Source organism: Aethalodelphis obliquidens, unplaced genomic scaffold, assembly GCF_003676395.1.
Source record: "Aethalodelphis obliquidens isolate GAN/ISIS:26980383/991018 unplaced genomic scaffold, ASM367639v1 scaffold47, whole genome shotgun sequence".
NCBI classification, from domain to species: Eukaryota; Metazoa; Chordata; class Mammalia; order Artiodactyla; family Delphinidae; genus Aethalodelphis; species Aethalodelphis obliquidens.
This window is the reverse complement of record NW_020837991.1, coordinates 9,508,335-9,532,859: the sequence shown is the minus strand read 5'-3', so window position 1 is coordinate 9,532,859 and position 24,525 is coordinate 9,508,335. Positions and strand designations below refer to the sequence as shown.

At 48.8% G+C, this 24,525-nt stretch overlaps 1 protein-coding gene and 1 non-coding gene across 2 annotated transcripts in view; one reads left to right on the top strand and one right to left on the bottom strand.

Moving 5' to 3' along the window:
* The window catches only part of CLASP1 (cytoplasmic linker associated protein 1), a 272,968-nt gene that overhangs the window by 179,192 nt on the left and 69,251 nt on the right, over positions 1-24,525 (bottom strand). Inside the window, exons 5-8 of the mRNA XM_027082432.1 lie at positions 7,302-7,380; positions 5,788-5,891; positions 4,911-5,002; positions 2,635-2,710 (exon numbers count right to left, since the gene is read on the bottom strand). Coding sequence (XP_026938233.1) covers positions 2,635-2,710; positions 4,911-5,002; positions 5,788-5,891; positions 7,302-7,380 — 351 coding nt within the window. The remainder of the gene's footprint in view (positions 1-2,634; positions 2,711-4,910; positions 5,003-5,787; positions 5,892-7,301; positions 7,381-24,525) is intronic.
* On the top strand, positions 7,934-8,059 carry LOC113607338 (U4atac minor spliceosomal RNA). Its single transcript, XR_003427913.1, has one exon. It is a non-coding gene; the product is annotated as a U4atac minor spliceosomal RNA (small nuclear RNA).

The following is a 24,525-nucleotide window of genomic DNA, read 5'->3' as shown; positions in this document are numbered from 1 at the left end:
GACACGCGTGCAGTTGGGCTGTACCACGCAGGGCCCGTGAGCAGAGCTGCAGAGGACAAAGCCCAGGGGGTGGGCAGCCCAGCAGACGTGGAGCGGGACGCGCAGTCCTGGGGACATCACTGAGCCGATAACAGGCGCTGAGGCCTCCCTACCTCGGGCCCCCCCTATACACGGGATGATACATTTTCCCCACTGCTCTGGTGACTCTGAGTTAGATTCTCAGTTACTTTCAGCAGCCAAAAGCATCCTGAGCCACGCAAAGCCTGCGCATGGGCGCCCGCTCTGAGAAGCTGAGTCGCTCTGCACTCAGACCAGTACCAGAGGACTCACAGCCTGTGGGGCAGGAGTGTTTGCAGGGCTCAACACACACACACGCACGCACGCACACACACGCGCGCGCGCGCGCGCACACACACACACACACACACTCACTCACCCCCGCAGAGGACTGAGAGCTGGATGCAAGCCGACCACAAGGTCAGGGGCCCAGGGCAGTGACAGCACCAGCAAAACACATGACTCTCCTCTCCGGCCTGAGGCATCCACGGCTAAGAGGCGAACACCGCTCAGGTAGCCATGGGGAGTCTACTCAGTCCTAAGGCCGCTGGAAGGCAGTCCTGGGACGATAAAGAGGAGACAGGAGTAGTCCTGACCCTCAAGGTTCAGAGACCAGCAGGAAAGACTGACGAGAAAATGAAAATAAAGTCAGGAGCACACGCACACGCGACATACACACGCACCCTGGAAGGAGGGATGAGTAAGTGGGTTATTTAGCATCAGAGGAGCGGGCGTGGAGCCCCCGGGTGCGGGGAGGTGAGGACCGCGTGTCTCTGTCTGCACACGTGCGGGTAAACACTCCTAAGGACTCCTCCGATGCTCAGTGTGGGAAACTGGCTACAGGCGCTGCCACTCCGGACTGCCGCCCACTGAGCCTGGCCTCGTTCACCCCAGCACGCTGCCTCTCTGAGGCCGGCGGGGATACGCATATCGCCTGTCAGGCCGGTGCAGGCACCCCAGTGAGGAACAAAGAGCCTCAACCAGCCCAGCTGGCTCTCCTGCTCTGCCGAAGGGGCCACGTGGTAGCAGTGACAGCCTCAAGGAGTGACCCCCATAAAGGACCTTTTTTCCACAGAAAACAAGTGGAAACAAGACGTTAAGGGGGCAAAAAGGCAAAATAGTCCATCTGGTAATTCAGAATCTTTTTTAAAAGTAGCTTCAGTTAGGGACTTCCCTGGCGGTCCAGTGGTTAGGACTCCACGCTTCCAATGCAGGGGGTGCAGGTTCCGTCCCCGGTCCGGGAACTAAGAGCCCGCATGCCGCAGTGTGGCCAAAAAATTTAAAAATACAAAGTAGCTTCAGTTATTTTCAAATTGATGATGAACATAAAGTATGATCCAGTAAACAAAAGTATCTAAAACTCAAATTTCCAACGTCAGATATTTTCAGTGAAGGCTGGATAGAGGATGCACGGAAAGAAGCAAGTGGGTGCAGGTGAGGGAGAGCAGGGACACAGGCCGGCAGCGAGCAAGAAGGCAGGAGGAGCGGCCGGCGACGGGAAGGGGAGCGCAGCAGGGCACCAAAGAGGAAGCGGGAAACACAGCCGGGATCAAGGGCAGAGATGAGGAGGGAGAAAGGATGCGGAACAGGAGGCTCTGCGACCCAAGGGCCCTCGGAGCTGAGCTGGGGGCGGTGGAGGGAGAGCAGAGTCATCTACGGAGGGCACTGTAGCCATCACCAGTCAAGACTGACAGATGCTGTCCACCACGTACCGTCGACCCCTGAACACTGCGCGGGGAGGGGGGCCGCCAACCCTCCAGGCATCCACAGATCTGCCGGATCCAGACCACCAGGGGCCACGCAGTACTGCGGTGTTTCCTACTGAACAGCCACCTACCGGTGCACCTGCGCACTCCGATCCCATGCCGTTCAACGGGCAGGTGTACATTTCTTTTGTGAGTTACTGATCCTATTTTCAGCCCCTCATCTAACCAGGTGTGTGAGCCAACGTGACAGACAGCGCTCTGGGTGATAACCAGAACTGACCTGGGAGAGAACTGGCACTTCTGGGGCCCGGGCTGCCTGCTCACTGCTTAGCAAAGCCCCACCCACCCACCCTGACACCAGGGAAGTGGTGCTTTGACGTTTTTGGGTTTTGTTTTACTTTATACAAAATAACATGCATAGGTCAGTCTGAAGTGTTTCCACAGTTATATGCACCAATGTGGCCACCGCTCAAAACAAAACGTGGGCCCTCTCTGTCACCTCTGAGAGGCCCCCACAGGCCCTGTCCAGCCCACCTCTCCCACCCCAGAAGGGGGCCGCTGCTCCGCCATCACCGTCGCTCCCTCCCCACACCCACCCCTCTAGCTGCAGAGATGGTGACCAGAGTGCCTTCTCTTGGAGGCTGGTCTGATGACATCACTTTACAGCCTAGTGAGGGCCCATCCCAACGTGGAGAAGAGGGCAAAGCGGGCCCCCATCCACCAAAGACGCTGATAAATGCTACTGGGCACTAACACCCATCACCTCAACCAACACCCCGAGCTCTAGAGAGAGAAATAAAGTCCCACCCAGAACCAAAATGCACCCTCACTGTCTACAGCCAATGATCTCTTTCTCACTAAATACACTCACCTGGCTGTTTGGATCTCCGAGCAGGTTACATATATGTGGCACAATCTTGCTTAGTGTCAAGGTATGTGCTCCAGAGCTGAAAACAAAAGCAGTGCTTTACTGTTGGTGGGAAGAGAGGAAAGCACACTGCCTCTCCTCCCTCTCACCCCTTCCTTCCCTCCCTCCCTGGGCCCATCGCCGCCTCCCACCAAGGCTCGCCCCTTCCCCTTCCCCCTCTGCTTCCAAACTAAACGCACACCCGCACGGCCCCTCCGCACAGTTCTAAACTACGAGTACCTCTTAGGACAAGCGCCCCCATCCCCACCCCGGCTCGGGGTCCCTCCACTGGCCCAGCCCTTCGATGCCTGGCCGCGGCCGCAGCCTCGCCCACGTGGGGTCCTGTCGTCTTGACACTGCCACGCGTCATGCGGTGGTCCCTACTCTGGCCAGCTCAGTGCACTCAGCCACCCGGCAGGTTCCCAGGGTCCTCCCCTAATCGCCCTGCTGTGTGGCTCTCTGCCACACCAGACATTCAGTTAATAACCGCTTGAAGACAGACTGCGATAAACGGCTGAGAGGACGCCAGCTGAATGATGCCCTGCTGGAGGACAGCTCAGCTATCTCCAGCTGTTCACCGCCATAAACTAAACGCTGTCACAGACCCCCTCTGTCAACAACACTCTCCCCGATTCCTTCCTGAGTACTCTCTTAGGACAAATTCTTAGATGTGGAACTATAGTAAGCAAAGGCTAGAAACATTTTTTAGAAGCTTCAGAGACCAGGGACTTCCCTGGCAGTCCAGTGGTTAAGACTCCGTGCTTCCACTGCAGGCGGCACAGGGTTCGATCCCTGGCTGGGGAACTAAGATCCTGCATGCCACGTGGTGCAGCCAAAAAACAAAAAGCTTCAGAGACCGAATTTAATGGTCCCGAGAAGTCTAGCACATTGAGAGAGAAAAACTTATAAGGTAATATAAACGTTACAATCTCCATTGTGTTTTTAAAAATAATAAAACTCTTTAAGGCTGGAACAAAATGCTACATGTTAACAGTGATTATCTGAAGGTGGCAGAATTATAGACAATAATCATTTTTTTTTATGTAAATTTTCTGTGATATACACAGTATTACTTTCGTAATCAGAAAAGGTGATTTGTAATTTTAAAAAAGGCTCTCCTGGGCTTCCCTGGTGGCGCAGTGGTTGAGAGTCCACCTGGCGATGCAGGGGACACGGGTTCGTGCTCCGGTCCGGGAAGATCCCACATGCCGCAGAGCGGCTAGGCCCGTGAGCCACAGCCACTGAGCCTGCGCATCCGGAGCAACAGGAGAGGCCACAACAGTGAGAGGCCCGCATACCGCCAAAAAAAAAAAAGGCTCTCCTACAAATAAGCACTTAAAAAAATGTTCAACATCAACAGTTATTAGGGAAACACAAATTAAAACCGCAATGACACAGCACTACACGCATATCAAAATGGTTAAAATTAAAGACAGTGGTAACATTCAATGCTAGCGAGGAAATGAAGAAATGAATCATTCGTACACTGCTGGTGGGAATGCAAAATGATGCAGACAACTCTGGAAAACAGTTTGGCAGTTTCTCTTAAAAGTAAAGATGAATCTACCAAACGACCCAGCAATTGTACTCTTGGGCGCTGACCCAAGAGAAATGAAAACTTCTGTTCATGCAGAAACTGGTACATGTGTGTTCACAACAGTATTATTTGAAATAACCAAAAACTGGAAATATTCAAATGTCCTTCAACGGGTGAATTGTTAAACACGCTATGATACGTCTATACCAGGGAATTCTACTCATCAATAAAAAGGAACAAACTACTGTTCAGGCAACAACATGTATGCAATCTCAAGGGAATTACGCTGAGAGGAGAAAAAAAGGTCAATCTCAAACGGTCACATTCTGTATGATTCCATTCATAAAATAACGAAATCGCAGAGCTGGAGAGCACATGAGTGGCAGCATGGGGGCGCCTGGGGCGAGGTACGGGTCTGCACCTTGAACATGGCAGTGAGTTACCCAGAGCTGCACCCGTGTCAGAGCTGCGCACACACGACATGCGTGCGTCCTGGATGAACCTGAACAAGCTCTGTGGATCGTATCTACACCAACTTCCTGGTCTGGACCGTGCACTACAGACACGCAAGACGACAGGTGGGTGCGTGGCACCTCCCAGGACGTTTCCCTATAACTTCCAGTAGATTCGTGATGATTTCAGAATTAACAGTTACAGATACAAAAGCTCAGCCGAGGACACCCTGAGGCCCCACCAGACTTACGCGTTGAGTGTGGCGACCAGGCAGAGACACGTGCCTTCCCGGGTGCGGAAGTTCTTGTGCTTGAAGCCTCCCAGCATCCGGTCCCACACGTACTGCAGGCGCAGAGGACGGGGGGAGAGGAGAGAGGGCAGCTTCTGCAGCCCCGTCCAACGCGGGGCCCACGGGGGTCGGGGGGGGGGACACGTCGCAACAGGTGCCAAAGCCCTCCCCACCTCCACCAGCTCATTAAGCGCTCTCAAGAGCTTGCTGGAAAATGGTAACTTATGCTCGTATATCAAGTTAAAAACGGTCAAAACACATTCCTTTATACAATTTCGTTTAATTCTCCCGACAGCCCTGAAAGGGAGGTGAAACTGTCCCCATTTTATGGGTCAGGAAAATGAGGCCCAAGGTCACATACTGACACTGCTCTCTCAGCTTGAACAGCTGTGCCCACCCCATCCACAAGCCAAACAGCTGCTCAGCTTTTCAGGCCAATGCAGGCTTTACCTTTCCTGGGAAGGCTTTTCCTGACGTCTCCCCGCCCCACCCCGCCCCACCCCACAACAATGGACAGCTGGACTCCTGGCAGCCCCAGCTCACCAGCAGACAGGGACCAGGGCTGCAGCCAGGCCTCTGAGTGCCCCGACACCACAGCTGCATCTTTTCAGAGACTCACAGAGTCAGTTATGTAAATGAGCTCAACTCTAATGGATCAAACCAAGCACTCGATACCCATGTTAAGTCCACTAACTTATTCAAAGGTATACCTTCTGCTGTTTGTTGTTTAAATATCCTATGGGGAGAAGAGGGGCCAGATGAAACGCCATGAAAATTCTCCTCTGAAACCCACTGGCGCTCTGCAGGAACACCCCGACCCCGCCCTGCCCCGCCTCACCTGGGGGTTAGCAGCCTGATCCATGATCTTCAGCAGCAGGGCCTGGTCTTGTTCCCTCACAGAGTCTTTAGCGTCGCCCAGTCTGTCTATTAAACTCGGCAGCACTGGAAATTAAAATGCAAACTGATCAAATGAAAACCTAGTCTAGTGGCCTGTGGTCACCAACTGTGGATATTTCAAAATCCTGGCCTAAATGATGCACATCACTCTAAACCCACCAACCCCTGTAATTCTACCCTTCCTGCTCAAATCCATCCACGGGAGCTACTAGGCGAATCTGCAGAAATCCTTTGCATGGACACACTGTTTGTCTTCTTCCTTACCCCACCTTCCTCTAGGCAGCTTCCAGCATGTTTTTAAGCTGCTGAAATGCTATTAACATGGATGTCGATGGAAGACCGTGGCAAGAAAGAGTCAACACAAAAGGAAATCCAGGTTAGACAGAGGGGCTCCAGCACGTCTGCTCAGGGGGAGTGGGGAGGAGAGCGTGGGAGGAACAGGCATTATGGCTCAATCTGTTTTTACTTTTACATCACATCCACCCAAGCTCATCAGACAGAATGCAGCTCTCTGCCCTTCCTCCGCCCTTCCTCCATATGGCTGGGGGCGGGCCATCACTACTGCTCCAAGGGCACCTGGGTATCAGAGGTCAATTTTCTTTGCTTCTTCTAAAAATCTATAAACATTTCTTTTACAAGAGATAGCCCTGAACAATTCAGCTAATTTAGGGGGAAATGGAACGCTACTAAAACATCAAATTCCTCAGAGGGATTTTTTATTTGCAGATGGGCGGTTTGTACCAGAGTGGGAAGAGCTCATGACTTTATCGAAAGGTGCACACTGACCAGACGGTTAACAGAACAAATACACGTGTACCAATTGAAACCGAGAAATTCTACAAGGAAATGCCTGCACAGAGACGCTTAGTGTTTGTATTGTCATCATCAAAGCCCAGAGGTCGGGAATTAAATCATCTCTTAATCTACGGAACCTGGGGTTATTTTTATTTCATTTTTCTGACTTACTGCTCTCCCTTCAAAATAAGAGTGATCATTTACCACACACTTGAAATGACATCTACAACCAAAGTGTAAACAGTCATAGCAACAAAAATCTGTTAACAATACAGCTGAATCGGACCTGCAGGACTCTCAAAGAGAGAAAGCGATGCCTCTCAAAGGGAAGGGTCAGGGACAAGGAGGGCTCGGTTGGCACCACAGCCTGATGGCTAACTGGAAGAAACCAAAGTAATAGTTGGTACTAGAACAGGGAGGTGGAAGAAGCCAGCTGAAAGATATGGGAGTGGGGTGCCAGGAGGTGTGCGGAGGTGGCAGATCCGGCCACGCCCAGGAGGGGGGTGAGGGCAACGGGGCAGCCGTGGCATCTAAAGATGCAGGAGGGGGTGGGGGCGGGCTGGGGGTGGGGGACTAGAGGGTAAGGGTGGAAGGCGGGTACAGCCAAGTGAAGCTTTGGCGAGACCCAGCGAAGGCCGGGGGCTGGAGGAGAGAGCTCACCTGTGCCGATCTGTGCCTTGAACCGATCCTGCAGCCGGGTGACCAGCGAGGACAGGATGTCCATGCCCAGGAGAACCACCTGCAACGGCAAACAGCGGGCCCCCGTCAGCGGCCGGCGGGGGGCGCGGCGCCCTCGCCCGCCGGCTCCCAGGGCGCCTCCGCATCTCTGGCTCAGACGCGGCCCGGGAGCCGGAGCGTGCGCCGACCCGCAGGGTTAAGCCGGGTGTCAGGAGGGGGGCCGCTTGCCGGAAAGGGCTGTTTACAGCGCTAACACGAAATAGTCGGTGGCGAGACAAGAATCAATCCCCACCACCTCGGCCTGAGTCCCGGGCGCCCGCCCTCTAGGGTGGGAGCGCGCGCTGCGGCCCCGCCCCCTGCAGGCCCCGCCCCGGCGGAGAGCACATATGCATATCAGCTCGCAGCTGGCGCGTGGCCTTCTGGGTAACACTGAGCGGCCCCTTTGCGACCTTCCGAAGCCTCCGAAAACGCGGAGTTCGTGGCGAGCTTCGGCAGCCGAGATCAGCAGAGGTGCGCCGGCTGCCGGGCGGCTGCGGTGGAATGCTCGGGTTAGTCGCCACAAGCCTACCCGGTGTTGGCGCCTGCTTCTCGCGGCGCGAAGACCGCCGGCGCCAACCATCCTTTTCTTGGGGTTGCGCTACTGTCCGATGAGCGTTTAGCGAGGGCAGTACTGCTAACGCCTATACAACACGCTCGCACCTGGTAAAGTTACGCTTTACCTCGGTGCAATTTTTGGAAAAAAGAATTTTCTCTTTTCCACGAGGTCAAAGTTCAAAAGCAGTTTTTCCAAGCTGTATAAAAACGGTTGTAAAGCTGTTTCTATTATAAGGGGGCGCTAACAGCTTCAACAGAGTTCAGGTTTCTTTGTTTCTTTTCCCGGGCAAACCCTGCAAAATTCACCGCCAGTAGACAACGCTTCTGCGTTGTGTAAGTTTATTTTGAGAGCTACTCTGAAGTTACTGGAGAAGATCTCAGATAACAACAATCATGAGTTTTTGTACCTCCCTGGCTCCTGCGTTTCGATAAAAGCGAAAACGTTAGGTTTTGCTGGTCAGCTCTTAAATTCACCGATTCGAAAGGAAGTAATCCCAGTTTGTCCACTAGTCACCACAGTTCACGCACTATCTTTGCAAGGAATTGGCAACGTAAAAATCCTAAGACCCACCTCTTAACGTGTCTTAAAGAAACAACTGTCGTTCGACAGGGTCTGTAATGGTACGGTGGAAAACACTTTAAAATAATGACTTATGAGCTACGGACGACTAGGTACCAGGTTTTAACTCTTCTTCCGAAGAATACAACGTAGAGGTGGAGAGGGGTAACTAACCGTACGATGAGAAAAGCCTCTGAAACGGTATCTCAACCAGATGAGCAAAGTCAACACCAACAGCCACAAAATCACGTCGGCAGGACCTATGCTTCGTATGTGATTAGAAGGTCTGTGATCCTTCGCATAAGAACTCACAAGCCCACATTCGATCCCAATAGACATCCTGCAAAATACCTAATCAGTACACTTCGAAACACTTGAAGTCGTCAAAGACAAGGAAAGTCAAATCGTCACAGCCAAAAGGAGGAGCCTAGGAGACACAATAATAAAGTGGAGTGTCATATCCTGGGACGATAAGGACGTCAGGTAAAACTTACTTAAGACCTGAACAAACTATGGACATTAAGTTAATAATAATCTGTCAGTATTTCTTTATTGGGTTTAAGAAATATACCCCACCAGTGTTAGAGGTGAATGATATATTATGGGATTTTTCTGTCAATGCAAAACTGTTCTAAAAATTTAAGTTTATTTTATAAAAAGAGTAGCCTCTCAATGATGTGGAACTGGCCTTTTCCTGATGAAATCCTAAGCATCGGTCTGGATGCACTACTGGTCGGAGGGGGGAGTGTTCCTTGTGGCAGAACTATTAATACCTGCCTTAAGTATAATCCCTCAAGACTTAGCTGCAAGAGGACTATGGCCTTTTCACATATGCCAGCCCATGTTGGTTTACCTACTCGTGGAATTTGGGGGAAACAGACTTTAAGCTTTTCCAGGATCAAGGTTTGCTAGCAGGTCCAACCACGGTAGCCCTGGCTAAATCCTAGACGGCAACGTTCCCCAACAGTCCCACCCAGAGACACTGGGGAATCCACAGACTGTCCGGGAAGACGAGGCTGACTGATGCAGCCGAGCTCCAGAGCACTAGGACCGCAGAGGCTGGAGCACAGTCCAGGCACCCTCACAGCAGAATCAACCACCGCACACACTTGTCCAGTTCTCCCTTAGTCATAGCCCCGCTGGGGCAGGAAAGGAACCACTACCATGCATGTTTATCTTCACAGCTCAGGCCCTTCTATGTTCCTGTTTCCCTAGTGAAGAGAGGGATAAATGAGTGAAGTCATTGCCTAGAAGACCACTCTAATTAGGAGCCATGAAGCCTCTCTGTGCCTCAGTTTTCTGACCTGTTAAATGGGGGAAAGAGTAACAGCTACCTCGTAGGGGAAAGGGCCCGACCACTCCACCTGTTGGCTGTTAGCACCGCAGCACTGTCACTGCCCCTGCCAGAGGAAACAGGTACTGATTCAAGTCAGTGGAGGCCACGCCTATGAGTCCCGGGGACAGGGACTGGGGTCGATTCCCAGAGGCGGCTTCCCAGAAGGACTTTCACTGCACCAGGCTCATAAGCTTTGAAGACCTAGCCTCACACCAAAGGAAGAGAAGACCTCCCCACAGAAAGAAGAGCGCATGGGGTGGGAGGAGGGGAACGGGTGCGGGGGAGGGGCCAGGGAGGAAGCTCCGGAAGGGCCGCAGCTAGGTCCCAAACACAGTGGGGGAGCCACCGCAGAGCTGGAATGTGAAGGGGGAGTGACAGGGCCCTGTGCCCACCATGGTGAAGATGGCCAGGATGGAGGGGACAGGGGCAGAGAGAGGGCCAGGCTCACACCACCACTCTGCCCATAGTTTTCACTAAGCCATCAACTCTGTATGACGCTTGAGCACCTCCTCCAATATTCTATTTAATTTTCTGAGTTTACACTTGTGTCCCCAGCTAAACTCCTTGAATGTAAGAAATACCATGCCTTGTATTTCCTCAAAACTTCTGTAATATATAGCACAATACCGGGTTCATGGTAAGTGACCAATAAAGCCCTACTTTATTGACTAGTGATGAATTAGAACAGATGTGTTCTCAAGGTCCAACACAGTTCCTTTATAACTTTTAAAAGATGCTTTTAAAAGGAGGTAATAATGGCTAAGTAACTCAGACCACCCCTCATGCTAAAAACAACTACAAATGCTGGATATCATATAAAAGAACATCTTCTTGGAAACATCAGAGAACTAAGAAGGCACAGAAGAACTACCGGCTCACAAAACATAAGAAAAGTAAAATCCAGAGAGATGAGCCTACAGCAAATGGTCTACTTTTGCCCTAGGGCCATTTATACACTGGGACGGGGCAACCAAGACACTGAGGATTGATTACTTGTGATAACCACATTATCTAGAACATGCACTCCAGAGCCCTCGAAGACTAGTGGCCCAGATAAACCCCTATACCTTGGGTTGGAAATCCAAATGGCTATACACTTGGAGAGTGAATTGGAAATAAAACAGCCTCCAGATGTATTGCAGGCCAGCTTCCAAGAATCTGGGTGACCCAGAGAAATGCCAATCCCTCACAGCAGATAGAAATGATCTTATTAGATTGCTGGTGCCCTAAAGCCCCTGGCAGATAAAAACACAAATCATTTCTGGATGGAGAGTATATAATCCTCGTCTAGTCCTCAATTTCCTTCTGTAGACAATTCTCAAATACAATGTCCAAAACACAACCAAAGACAACCAGGTACACAGGACAACTGCAAATGAAAACTAGCAGAAACAAAGATCCATATGAACTACGCGTACGAGAATAATTAGAAACAGATGTTAAGATAACAATTCTTACTATGTAAACAAAACAAAACACATGATTTAAACTGGGGAGAGAGAAATCCAAAGTTAAGTACTCGATGGATGGGCTTAAAAACACACTAGATATAGACGAAGGGAAATGTAAACAGGAAACTGAGTCTGCAGAAAAAAATCCAGAATGAAGCCCAGAGAGACAAAAGGGTGGAAAATTCAAAAGAGGAGGTAAGAGACCAAAGATAGAGAAAAACAGAACTAACGTAAGTTGAAAAGGAGTTCAAAAGGAGAGGTCAGCAATGCTAGGCAAGAAGCAATAGTGGACACACATCTGGGTCACCACTATCCCCCAAAAAACAGAAACAGAAAACAACTGTGGGTGAAGTTGTGGGGAAACTGGGACTCTTGTGCGTTCACTGCTGGTAGGAATACACAGTGGTGCAGTCCCCGTGGGAAATGGTGTGCAGGTCCCCCAAATTAAACACAGAATCACCGTATGATCCAGCAATTCTACTTCTGGCTATAAAACCCAAAAGGAGTGAAAGCAGGGATTCCAACAGATACTTGTACACTCGCTCAGAGCAACATTATTCACAACAGCTAAAAGGTGGAAAGAGCCAAATTTTGATCGAAGTATCAAACCAAGCACCACACTTGATGAAATACTGCAAGTTTTCCCTTTGATATGGGGAACAGGACAAAAACATCCATTCTGCAATTTCTTTTCAACACTGGTCCTAGCTAAAGCTTTATGGCAAGAAAAAAATTAAAGGTATAAAACTCATAGAGAAGCAGCTAAACTGTCATTACTAATGGAAGTTGTAAGTAGAAAATCCAGAAGATCTACAGGTATATTATAAAATAAGTGAGTTTAGCAAGACTGATTAATACAAAGTCAATGTACCCTCCCCCAGCAAAAAACAATTACATTTCTATACCAACGACAAGCCAAAAAAGGAAATCTTAAGTTTACATTCTTAATTGCATAAAAATTAACACCTAGGAATAAATCTAGCCAAAATAAATCTCTACCCCAAAAGCTACGGAATGATAAAAAAAAAAGAAGATGACCAAAATAAACAGAGAGAAGCTACAGACTGAAATACTCAGTATTGCAAAATTTCCATTTTCCCCAAATTGATCTACACATAAAATTCCACTCAAAATCCCAACTATAATTTTTCTTTAGGAAGTTCACAAGTTGATTCCAAAATCTATGTGGAAATGCAAATGGCAGGACACAAGCTGGTGAAACTCGCTCCCATGGGATATCAAGATTTATTATAAAACAGCAAGAATGTGCTATCGGCTCAAGAAAAGACAAATATAGCAACAGAACAGAATAAAGAAACAGACTCATGCATATATGGGCACCTTCTTTATGACAAAGTGTGCACTATAGAGGAGTGAGAACCCTGGGCCCACTGAGTATCTATCTAGAATAAAACAGAAACTAACTCCTCTCTCACCCCATACGTAAAGATGAACTCCTGGTATAGATATAAGTGTGGAAAACAAAACAATAAAGCTTTTAGCAAATGACACAGGAAAACAGCTGCATGATCCCAGGATAGGAGAAAGTATCAGGACACAGTAAACATAAACCATTAAAAGAAAGAGTGATGCACTGGACCAAATTAAAATTAAGAACTGTGGTATACCAAAACACCCTAAGGAAGTTAAAAGGCAAGTCACATTGGAAAGAGATATTTATAAAACAAATAAGCAACAACAGGCTTGATTCTAGAAAATATACAGATCACCTACAAGCCCAATCAACAAGCAACCCAGTAGAAAAATGGGCAAAATATTTGAACAGGCCCTTCACAAAAGATATCGATGTTCCTAAGTACATGAAAAGTTGTTCAAGCTCCATTACTCATCAGAGAAACATAAACTAAAATACAATGACACACTACTGCATACTCCCTGAATGGCTAAAATTAAAGAACGACAAGACCAAGTGTTGACAAGAACGTGTTACCATGGAAACTTGGGCTGGTAGAATGTAAACTGGTACAACCAACACTTCAGAAAACATCTTGGTATATCTCCCAAATTTGGAGATACAGCTATTCCACTGCTAGGAATATGCCCAACAGAAATGCATGCACGTGTACAACAGGAGAAATGCACAAAAATGCTCAGAGCAGCCCCATTCGTAATAGCCAAAAACTAGAAATCCATGTGTCCATCTACTGTAGAATGTGAAAGTTGTGGTTTTCATGCCAGGGAATACAATAATCAATCAAAATAAATGAATCAAAGCTATGCTCAACAGCAGAGATAAATCTATAATAATGAGTGAAAAGGCCTGTATATACACTTTTGTATAAGTCCAACAACAAGCAAACATAAACTATAATTTTAAGGTGCATATTTAGATGATAAAACTAAAAAAGAAAAGCAAGAGAGTGATACCATACAAGTCAGGAGAGTGGTAACTTCGGGGAGTGCTGGCAATGTTCCAGTTCTTGTCCCAAGTGGCAATTAAAGAGCTGTTAGCTTTACAACTCATTAAACTGTGCATTTGCATTTTATGCACTTTCTAAATACAGCTCACAATTTTTTTAAAGGTTTTAAAAACTAGAAAAGTGGGAGTGACCCTGGACCACTTGACCTATATATAAAAGTCTGTGACAAGTGGCTTGGACCTCGTCTCTGCCTTACTTACTTTCTAAACTACAAGTCAAAGCACCAAAATGGAACCAACCACAGTTCTCTCTCCACGGTATAACATCTGCTCAATGATCAAAGAAAGAAATTCTAGGGCTTCCCTGGTGGCGCAGTGGTTGAAAGTCCACCTGCCGATGCAGGGGACACGGGTTCGTGACCTGGTCCGGGAAGATCCCACATGCCGCGGAGCAGCTGTGCCACTGAGCCTGCGCGTCCGGAGCCTGTGCTCCGCAATGGGAGAGGCCACAACAGTGAGAGGCCTGCGTACCGCAAAAAAGGAAAAAAATAAAAAAGAAAGAAATTCTAAATCCTTTTCCCCAAAAAATGTCCATAAGGGACAAGCTAGGCTGGATGAACAGGTCACTTCTTGAGCCTCGGAAGATCAGACTGGCTGGAATAAAAATAATATTTTGCATTCATATCGTATTTTATTGTTTTTAAGGCACTTCTGGATGAATCTGAATAATCTCACAATAACCTGAGATGTAGAACATACTACCCTTATTTTGCAAGCGAGGAAAATTCAAAAAAGAGGTAGAGAGACTTAACCAAGGTCATAAAGTTTGGATAGTGATGGAACTGGAGCGGGGTAGGGGTGGGGGGGCCTCCTGACTTGATCAAGGCTATTCTCAGCCCAGCAAAATCACAGTATCACAAAACCCCACCTTTTAGCCCTCCTCACTTCTCTCTAGCTAGCTGAAGACCGTGGGCAGGTCACGTTTCTTCTCTGCCACTACCAGATAAAGTCGGTCTCAGTTCCAAACGTCTCTGATGCTCTGATAATGCCCAAAACAGGAAGAGTCCAAGGGTGCTGTGAGTACAGATCCAGGCTTGAATCCCAGCTCTGCCACGTCTACTGCCCAAATGAGCTGCTCCGTCTCCAGGATTCACGTGCTTCATCAGTAAAGTCAGAATAAAACACCTTTCCCTCAAAGAGTACACAGGAGGGTTAAGAGTTTTAACAAAATGGCTGGCATACAGTAGGCACTCAGTAAGTGTTTGTTCCCTTCTTTATGACAGCAGCACTTTCAAAAAATAAAAAACAAAAAAGCACAGCCTACTGAGCAAAGAGAGGAACAGTCCAAGGGGGCACAACCCCAAAGATGAAAGTGAGGGCGCCTGAAATCTCATCACCCAACTGTCAACATTCTGATGACTGTCCCTCAAGACATCTCGCATGTACACGTGTGCACATGTGTGTGCTGTGAGTTCTACAGAAACGGTTCGTATGCCATGGAAATCGCCCCAGATCTATACATACAGATCTCCACCCCATTTTCAGTGGCTGGATGATACCCCACTGTGTGCAGGCACCACAATCACTAAACCGAGCCGCCAAGCCCCTACCCATAGTCATTATCTTAATCAACACTGTGATGGGTACACACTTCCGCACACGTGCACTTATCTCCTCAGGACAGGTTCTGAAAAAGAACACACGCTGTACACCTGACTAGCATTATTTTTACCATAATGCACTAGGTGCCCTATGGGGCCACAGGCTGCTGACTCTATACATTTTGTTGTCATTTTAAGACTCTACACTGCAACCTTATTAAGTAAGGGGGAAATCAATTAGTACTCTTACAGTGCACTCACTTTCAATCCCAAGAATAAAAGCACAACACAGATACCCAAGAAGAGTGTGACAAAGTCGGTGACCCTGTGCGTTCATGCAAGACAGCAGAACTGTTCACACAAGCATGCTGTCCTTCACAGCTTCACCCAGCGACTCCCGGGACACTCGTGCCAGCCAGATGCCTCTGGGCTGCTGACTTTTTAAATCCCTCTTCTGGAATGGCCGCCGGAGACACTTTTTGAGCCACAAAAGTCTGTTAAAATATAAGTACTTAATGTGAGATTAATGGGACTCACAAAGTGATAGGCTTGTTACCTGTTGTTGCCCATACACCAGGGTCTTACCATTAGAAAGGATCATCCGTCATCAAACCACTTCATTTCACACACGAGCAGCAACAGGCCCAGTGAGCCCAGGAGCCCGGGGTTGAACACAGTGCGAGGCAGAGTCAGTAACCTTTGTTCAAAGATCTGGACCAGCCCCATACAATGTTCAGCAGTGACAGGAATGTCCCAGATTGGTGCCGTACAAATCAGCAGCCACTAACCACATATGGCTACTGAGCAAGTGAAACGTGGCTCGTGTGAATGGGAAAAAGAATCTTAAATTTTGCTTAAACCATCGAGCTCCTTAATGTAACTTTCAACAGCCACACGGGGCTCAAGGCCACCGTGCCATCCAGCGCAGCTCTAGACCCACGGCTGCAACTCAAGCAGGGAGAGATGAGGCGGCACCTAACCACGGAAACCCGGACTTCTCGGGAAGCCCTGCTCACATGACACCAGGTGGGAACTGAAGCCAGCGTGGCCAGATGGCCAGATTTTAAACACGGGCAACTTTCTGAATGAATTTAAAGGACTGGGGAGCCCAAAAACACATTTCGTGGGTGGAATCCGGCCAAAGGCCCCTAAATCTGCAACCTCCCTCCTCCAGATGCATCTCATAAACGTGAGATCAGGCACCAAAGCATTCATGGCTGCCCAAGGGATTAAACAAGGACCCAAGTCTTCCACGTGGGCTTTTAAAATTCTCCCAATATGCTTCTAAGCTGACCTCCCCACTCCTCTCCTCCAGCCAGCCAGTCAGCCAGGCCTACGGGGTCTCCTAAGAGCCCCCCACCCCGCTCCCCTCCCGGGAGCTCTTCCAGCCTCTGGGCTCCTCCCCAGCCCTCTACTTCATGGGCACTCCACACCTCTCTCCAAAGACCACAGACCACTCGAAGCGGGGCGGTCCTAACACAGCCCCTCTCATCCCCAAGCACTTCCCCAGGGGCAGCACACGGGTGGGTGTTGGCGGCTGGGGGGCTCATGGGGAAAATGAACCGTTACCTTGCACATATTCTCCCTATTATCTCACTGAATCCTCACGACACCCTGTACCAAGCACCGCACCTATAAGCATCCCCACCTCCCAGCTAAGGAAACAGGCAACTGGGCAAGGCCACTCAGCTACCACGTGGCTCCAGTAACATTCATTACGCCACCAGTCTTCCAAAAGGGCGAGGCAAGGACAGTTAAGTGTGTAAGGACACTCCCCAAACCGAAATCGCTCTCGTGTGCACCTTCCCCAGAGAACCCTCGGCCCACTGGATGCCCGTCTGGCAAAAAAGTGGGCACCACTCTCAAGAGCCAAGAAGTGCTAATAATCCAAACACCCATCAACTGATGACTAGAGAAACAAACTGTGGTCCATCCACACGATCAAACACCATTCACAGTGAAGAGGAACAAACTAGTACTGATGCACGCTATAATATCCATGAACCTGGAATACAGGATAAAGAAATCAGACATAAGAGACTACCTACTGTATGATCCCATTTACACGAAATGCTCAGAAAAGGCAACTCTACAGAGACAGGAAGTAGAGAAACGGTCACCTACAACTGCAGGTGGGGGTGGGGAATGCCTGCAGGCGGAGGCAAGGGATCTTTGCGAGTGATGGGCAAACGCTCTAACAGTGGATTGCGGTGATGGCTGTACAACTCCGTAAATTTACTAAAAAATAACTGAACTGTATGTATGATTAACAGGTAAATTATACCTCGATAGAGCTGTAAAAGAAAAATCCGTTACTTGTTTTAAAAGCACTCTACTCTGATCTTTCTGGTGACTGGACTGTGGAAGAAGAATTCATTACACCTGCCAAAGGTAGGTATTTGTTATCTATCCATCCGGAAATGATCCTGAAGTGGTGCCTGCGGCAGAAGGAAGCAAGGCCAACAGCTGGGTCGGGAGCTGAGTTGTGATGGAAAGCAGTGCAGCCTGCGTGGGCCAAGAGGCCCATCGGTGCTGCGGAGAACGCTCTGAAGAGCCCACAGTCCACACACCTCAATTCGCTCTGTGGGCCAGTCATCAACCACAGCTTTCCCGAATGTGCCAGCTCTCACTGACACGGGTCCCTGCCTGAAGCACTGTGCTTTCTCTCTGTGTCACTCTCGTGCCTCTCAAGGCTCACTTCAAGCATCACTTGCTCCAGCGCCCTCCCGCCTATACCCAGTAGCCCGGGACGGAAGGCGGTACATCCCGCACACCCACCGCACACTGCTCTTGTAGCGGTTGCGACCTCTGGTTTGTTAAACCATCTGTTTCTCTAGTGCCTAAAGCCTAGCTTGAGCGCTCCCTAAAGACAGGTTCCGTATCTCCATCATTTCTGAATCACCAGCATCAACCATGATGCCAGCAAATTTGGAGGAAGTGGTTGGGGGTGCCTGGGTAAGACAGGGAATGATGTGAACGGTACCAGCTTCGCGCTCCAGTGAACAACCCCAAACACAATGGCCAACAGCAAAGCACCGTCACTCTACCCTGTTTGGATCCTTCCTTCCACCCCGGGCTCCCTTCCATCTATTCTCACCACGCGACCAGAATGTCCGTCTAAAAGTTAAGTCATAGGGCTTCCCTGGTGGCGCGATGGTTGACGGTCGGCCTGCCGATGCAGGGGACACGGGTTCGTACCCCGGTCCGGGAGGATCCCACGTGCTGCGGAGCGGCTGGGCCCGTGAGCCATGGCCGCTGGGCCTGCGCGTCCGGAGCCTGTGCTCTGCAGCGGCAGAGGCCGCAACGGTGAGAGGCCCGCATACCGCAAAAAAAAAAATAAAATAAAATAAAAGTTAAGTCATAGCATGTCCTCTGTTGAAAACCCGCCAATGGCTCCATGTTGTGTAAGAACTGGTCTCCCCGATGGCCACCCCCTCCCCTCACTGGCCTCCCAGCTGCTTCCTCCCCATGCCAGACACTCTCTCTGCCTGGAATGCCCTTCCCCAAGGCTGCCACCCAGCCCGTCCCAGCATCCCACCCAGTCTCTGTCCCAGCGCCACGTTCTCAGCCAGGCCCGCTCCGACCACCCTACTGAATACCATGGGTGTGCGTGCACGCCCTCGGCCCACTCGGCTTTACTTTTCTCCAGAGCACTTCTCACTTCCCAGTAGTCTATGAAAACTCACTCAGCTGACTTGCTTATGGGCTCTTTCCCTCAAGTGGGAAGTAAGCTCCATGAAGAAAGGAACTTGTATCTAGTTACTCATTGCTACAGTCCAGAACCTTATTTGTTGAGTAAATGAATGAACCCCATCAATTTGCTTTATTTCTCACTTGGAAAATGCTGCAGTGCCAGGGCCCACCCTGTGCCCACTACGAAGCCCACTCGTCTAAAAAGTGAAGGTGGCCTCAACTGTGAGGAATTTTACCTCACCCTGATGGGAAATGAGGCAACAATAGAACAGAAAGAAACCCTCCAGGTCCCACTTTTTAGGAAGCATCTTACTGCAATCAGGGGAAAAGTAACAGTTAACACGACATACTCCCAAGTCCCTCAGACTCCATTTCAGAGCTAGCCAAATTCCATCACACTCTGCTCAGGATGCTTCGTAAGAATGATCTTGGGAATCAAAGCTTCCACAAGGCTAGGTATCTGAAGAACATTTTATGGAAAAATCAATTCACTGAACTGCACCAATCAGCAAAACTACTACCCACAGTAGCCGATGGCTATCCTGTCTGAACTCAAGGGGAAAGCTTTCAGGTCACTGTGATGGGGACAGGCAAGGTGTGAACCACACCCGGTAAGATGTGCAAGCCACACAGTTCAGGACAAGCCCAGCAGAATGCTCCACCATCAGAAACCCAGTATGGGGTGGGGGCGGGGTGGGCGTGGGGGTGGAGATCCAAGCAGCAGACAGAGAATAACATAAGTAGGCTTTGGAGTCAGACAAGACTGGGTTCAAAACATGGCACCACCACGGTTACTAGCCATGGGCCCTCAAGAATGTTAACGTCTCCAAGTCCATATATGCATCTGTAAAATGGGATACCTAATACCCCCTTCTGCCGGTGACTGGGAAAATTACTGAAGCAATCAATTTCAACGACATGCCACAGTGAACCACACATAGTAAATGTGGCCCTGTCCTCCCCTTCGTTCCCAGGTAAAAATCAAGTTCGAGAGTATTTGCAAACGTTAAGGCAAGTGAAATAAAGCAGACACAAAAGGACACATACTGTGAGACTCCAGATATAGGATGTACCAAGAAACGGCAGATTCTTAGAGACAGAAAGGAGAACAGTGTACGCTGTACACCTAAAACTAATATTGTAAATCAACGATACTTCAATTAAAGAAAAACAGAAAGAAAGTAGTGGCTACCGGCGGCTGGTGGGAGGGGGAAATGGGAAGTTTTTGTTTAATGGTGCAGTTTGGGATGATGAAAAAGTTCTGGAGATGGACAGTGGTGATGGTTGAACAACACCGTGAATATACCTAAAGCCGCTAAGCTGTACAACTAAAAGCAGTTAAAACGGTTAAGTTTTATGTTATGTATATTTTAACACAATTTTTTTTTTTAAATTTTAAGAGTGTGTTCGGTATGTGAGCTGTAAAATGGTTTACACCATCTGCAGTGTTTAATCTCCCCCCTGCAATTGTTTCCTCACTACAACGCCGGGTCCAAAATAGCATCGTCTCTATTGGTGCCATGGCTGTGCCCACCATGGTCAAACCAGAAGAAACCATTTTTCCTTTCAACCCTGTTACAAGTGACATCTCCACCCACAAACATTCTAGCACTGAGAGGTAGAAGATTCCCAATTCATTCTAAAAGCTCGCAGAACTCTACAAAACTGGGCAAGGATCACATGCAAAGTTAAGGAAACTTATCCAATCCCACTAATAAGAGAGAAATCCAAAAACTTTATAGAGTCTGGAAGGAAACAAAGTTCAGAGCATCCTAAGAACTTAGAAATTTCACCCTGCGGTGCTGGGGAACCACTGAAAGATTTGAAAGTTTGGAAGAAAAAAGGGGATGGGATGGAAGGAGGACAGGGATAAGGATAGGGGAGTGTGAAATGATATATTTGCAGTTTTGAAAGCTCATTTTTGCAAAGATGGGGAGTACGAATTGGAGACAGGGAGGACTTCGGGTGCAACAAGGACAGAGACTGCAGGTTTCTGGGCTGCGCAACGAAGCCGATGGTTGTGTCATACCCCGAGATGAGGCGGGGGGACTGGGGGCAGGTCTGTGTGACAGCAGAAGGAGCTGAACTGTTTCTGACACATTGAGCTCCGGGCCTGATGGGACATCAACACAGAAATATCCTGCAGGCACGTGTCTGCCACCTGAAGCCCAGGAGGGAAGTGTAGGGTGCAGATATGGGTCTGGGAACACGTACAGGAATGAGAGTCGCCAGTGAGAATGCGCAGCACGCAGAGGGAAGACTGAGGCTGGCATCCTGATGAACACCCACGTCTGCAAGGGCTGGAGGAGGCGGTATCCACGAAGTAGATGAAGAAGAGCTGCTGGAAGAAGAACTCACTCAGGTGGCATCAAAAGCCGGTGAAGAAGACAGCGTCACCAGTGGGGCCTGATCAGGTAAGAAGTCACATAAGATCAGGGTGCAAAGAACTCTGGCTTTGGCAATTCCTTAGTCCATCCGCAAGTTCATGGGAGGAGGGATCAGACATGTGGAACGAAGAGTGACGGGGATGTCGGGTCGAGACCGAATGTGGGAAAGTCCAAGTGCCGGCAAAACTCAGTATGGCAGCCTGAAGACTCTGCTGGTCAAGTAAAGGTGGTGGTTGTTTCTTCTTCAAATGGTAGACACGTGAGCCTATTTTATAGACTGAAGGAGGAGATTCAGAAGTTAAGGGAATGTGTCTATCATTGATAGGCGTTTCAGGTCACACCACAAAGGACAGCAGAGGAGGAGACAGAGGATGCTGGGAGAGGTACTAAAATGCGGTATCCAAAGCCTGACGATCCAAGGCCTGCCCGAGTGTGACGTGGCAGACAGAAACCCGGGGAATTAACCGCAGTCGGTGTCTTAAACCAGTTTTGACAGTTCTTTTTACTGGGCAGGTGTCAGGAGCTAGGGTATGCTGATGGCCACTTGCAACCAACCCCCAGAAATCTTAACACAACTGGAATGCTCTCACTGTCCATCACAAAATTTAAAAGACTTCCTCATCATAAACACCCAAAATATGTGTAAAATAAATGGATGAGGATGCCCTGGATTGTTCTGGGGAATGGGAGAAGGGAAATTATGAACAATAAAGGTGTAGGTAGGAAAGGGCACCGAGAAGAGGGAGAATCCCAGGAAGAAAAATGAGGTCACAAGGCCCAGCACCAGAATAAAAACACCTCGCGGAAATGAAGAAAAATAAAGAGAAGCTTGAACTCTCATTTCTGCTTTTGATTATGATTATGATCTATTAGCAACTAAAGAACTGGAGGAAACATCTTTCAACAAATCAAAAGTATCCGATTAGAAACCAACAGCAGGGACTTCCCTGGTGGCACAGTGGTTAAGACTCCGCCTGCCAATGCAGAGGACACGGGTTCGAACCCTGGTCCGGGAAGATCCCACATGCCGCGGAGCAACTAAGCCCATGTGCCACAACTACTGAGCCTGCGCTCTGGAGCCCACGAGCCACAACTACTGAGCCCGCACACCTATAGCCCGTGCTCCACAACAAGAGAAGCCACCGCAATGAGAAGCCTGCGCACAGCAACAAAGAGTAGCCCCTGCTCGCCGCAACTAGAGAAAGCCCCGCGCAGCAACGAAGACCCAACGCAGCCAAATAAATAAATAAATTTATTTTAAAAATATCTATTTTATATTGCAACCCATAGGAACACCTTAGGATTCAGAGGACAGACGCTCCACCCTGAGAGAAACCCCAGGACACAAGAACACCTTGTCTCACGTGAGGCCCTAACAGAAATGAAACCTTCCCTCATGAAAACCACTTCTCCTCTGCTTTTAGCATACCTGTGCCAGCAGACAGGTAGCAACCCCAACCCTCGTGGGTAGATGTGCCAGTCATGGGAAGAAACGGGTGATTTTCCACAAGAGAGGACAGTGAACATATTAATTATAGCTTTAGAAAACCCTTTAGATACCAGCATTATCCTTTATTTAGGAAGCCTGGACTCGCCCTTATGTCATCTGCAAGTGCTTGTCTTATTGTCTCTGAGTTTTCCTTTGACGCTGGTGGTACGAGACCAGTGCCCCTCAGGATTCCCTTTTAAGTCACTGCAGTATTTAGGGTGGGGGAGGAGGGCCTTAGGATGGGGTGTGTAGCCAGGGATTCTTCTTCCCAGAGCCTTAGTCATGAGTCTCACTCCTAACTCGGGAGAGATGGATCTCAAGGATCAAAGACATAGCCACCTGTAAAGTTTTCCTTTTTTTTTTTTAAAGTTGATTTACAATGTTGTGTTAATTTCTGCTGTACAGCAAAGTGATTCAGTTATACATGTATATATTTATATATATATATATATATATACATTCTTTTTCATATTCTTTTCCATTATGGTTTATCACAGGATATTTATCATAGTTCCCTGTGCTGTAGGACCTTGTTGTTTATCCATTTAAAAAAAAATAAATTAATTCATTTATTTATTTTTGGCTGCATTGGGTCTTCATTGCTGCGCGGGGCTTTCTCTAGTTGCGGCGAGCAGGGGCTACTCTTTGTTGCTGTGCGCAGGCTTCTCATTGCGGTGGCTTCTCTTGTTGTGGAGCACGGGCTATAGGTGTGCGGGCTCAGTAGTTGTGGCTCGTGGGCTCCAGAGCGCAGGCTCTGTAGTTGTGGTACACGGGCTTAGTTGCTCTGCGGCATGTGGGATCTTCCCGGACCAGGGCTCGAACCCGTGTCCCCTGCTTTGGCAGGCGGAGTCTTAACCACTGCGCCACCAGGGAAGCCCCATAAAATAGATTGCTTTTCTACGGACTCTAGTGCAAGAGCCTGACAAGCTGGTGGCCTCCTCTGTCTCCTTAGAGCAAAGTCCAGGACTGGACACAGCTCAGGGACCTGGCCTGACTGTAACCACCTGCCCTCCTGAGCTGTTGAACATTTGCGGGAGATGTGCACCCTTCCCAGGACTGGAGGAGCTGACTCAGAGAACGTACTGATACTTAGCACACGACACTGAACCAGGCAGTCAGTACATTTGGTTCTCCCCACTACACCCCTCCTCCTTCTCCTATATTCTGCCTTTCACTAATTTATCTAGTCACCCAGCAAAGAACAAAAACTCCAAAGCCAGAGTCGGGCTAGAACATGACAGAGTTGCTACAACACTGAGTCCTTTTTTTCCCTCCACAAAAACTCAACTGGGTGGAATACTGAACAGCTCCTCCAAACACTCTCAGATGGATATGACTGGGAAACGTTTCCGTTTTGGAACTGTCCCAAATTCTTCAATTATTTACTAAGGGATCAAACACGAGTGCAGAAACACAACAGGCAAGCTTCGCTTAAGCTGGGCTTTGTCCTCTGGGGTTTCACTGCTGTTTGGGTTTTGTTTTTAAGTGTTGGCTCTCAGTGACTCGGCTGGGTACAGGGAATCCTTCCTGCCTTTGTTTCATTTTGCGTTTTCAGAATCTGGAAAGGGAGTTACTAGTCCCTCCCGGGTGTCAGTTCCTTCCTCTGCTGTAAAACGACTGTCTGATGATTTGCTGGGAATGCCTACATCACCTTGGGAAAAAGAGGCAGGTAAGAGCCAGGTGATGTTATCAGAGGGCAAGTAACAGCGTAGAGAG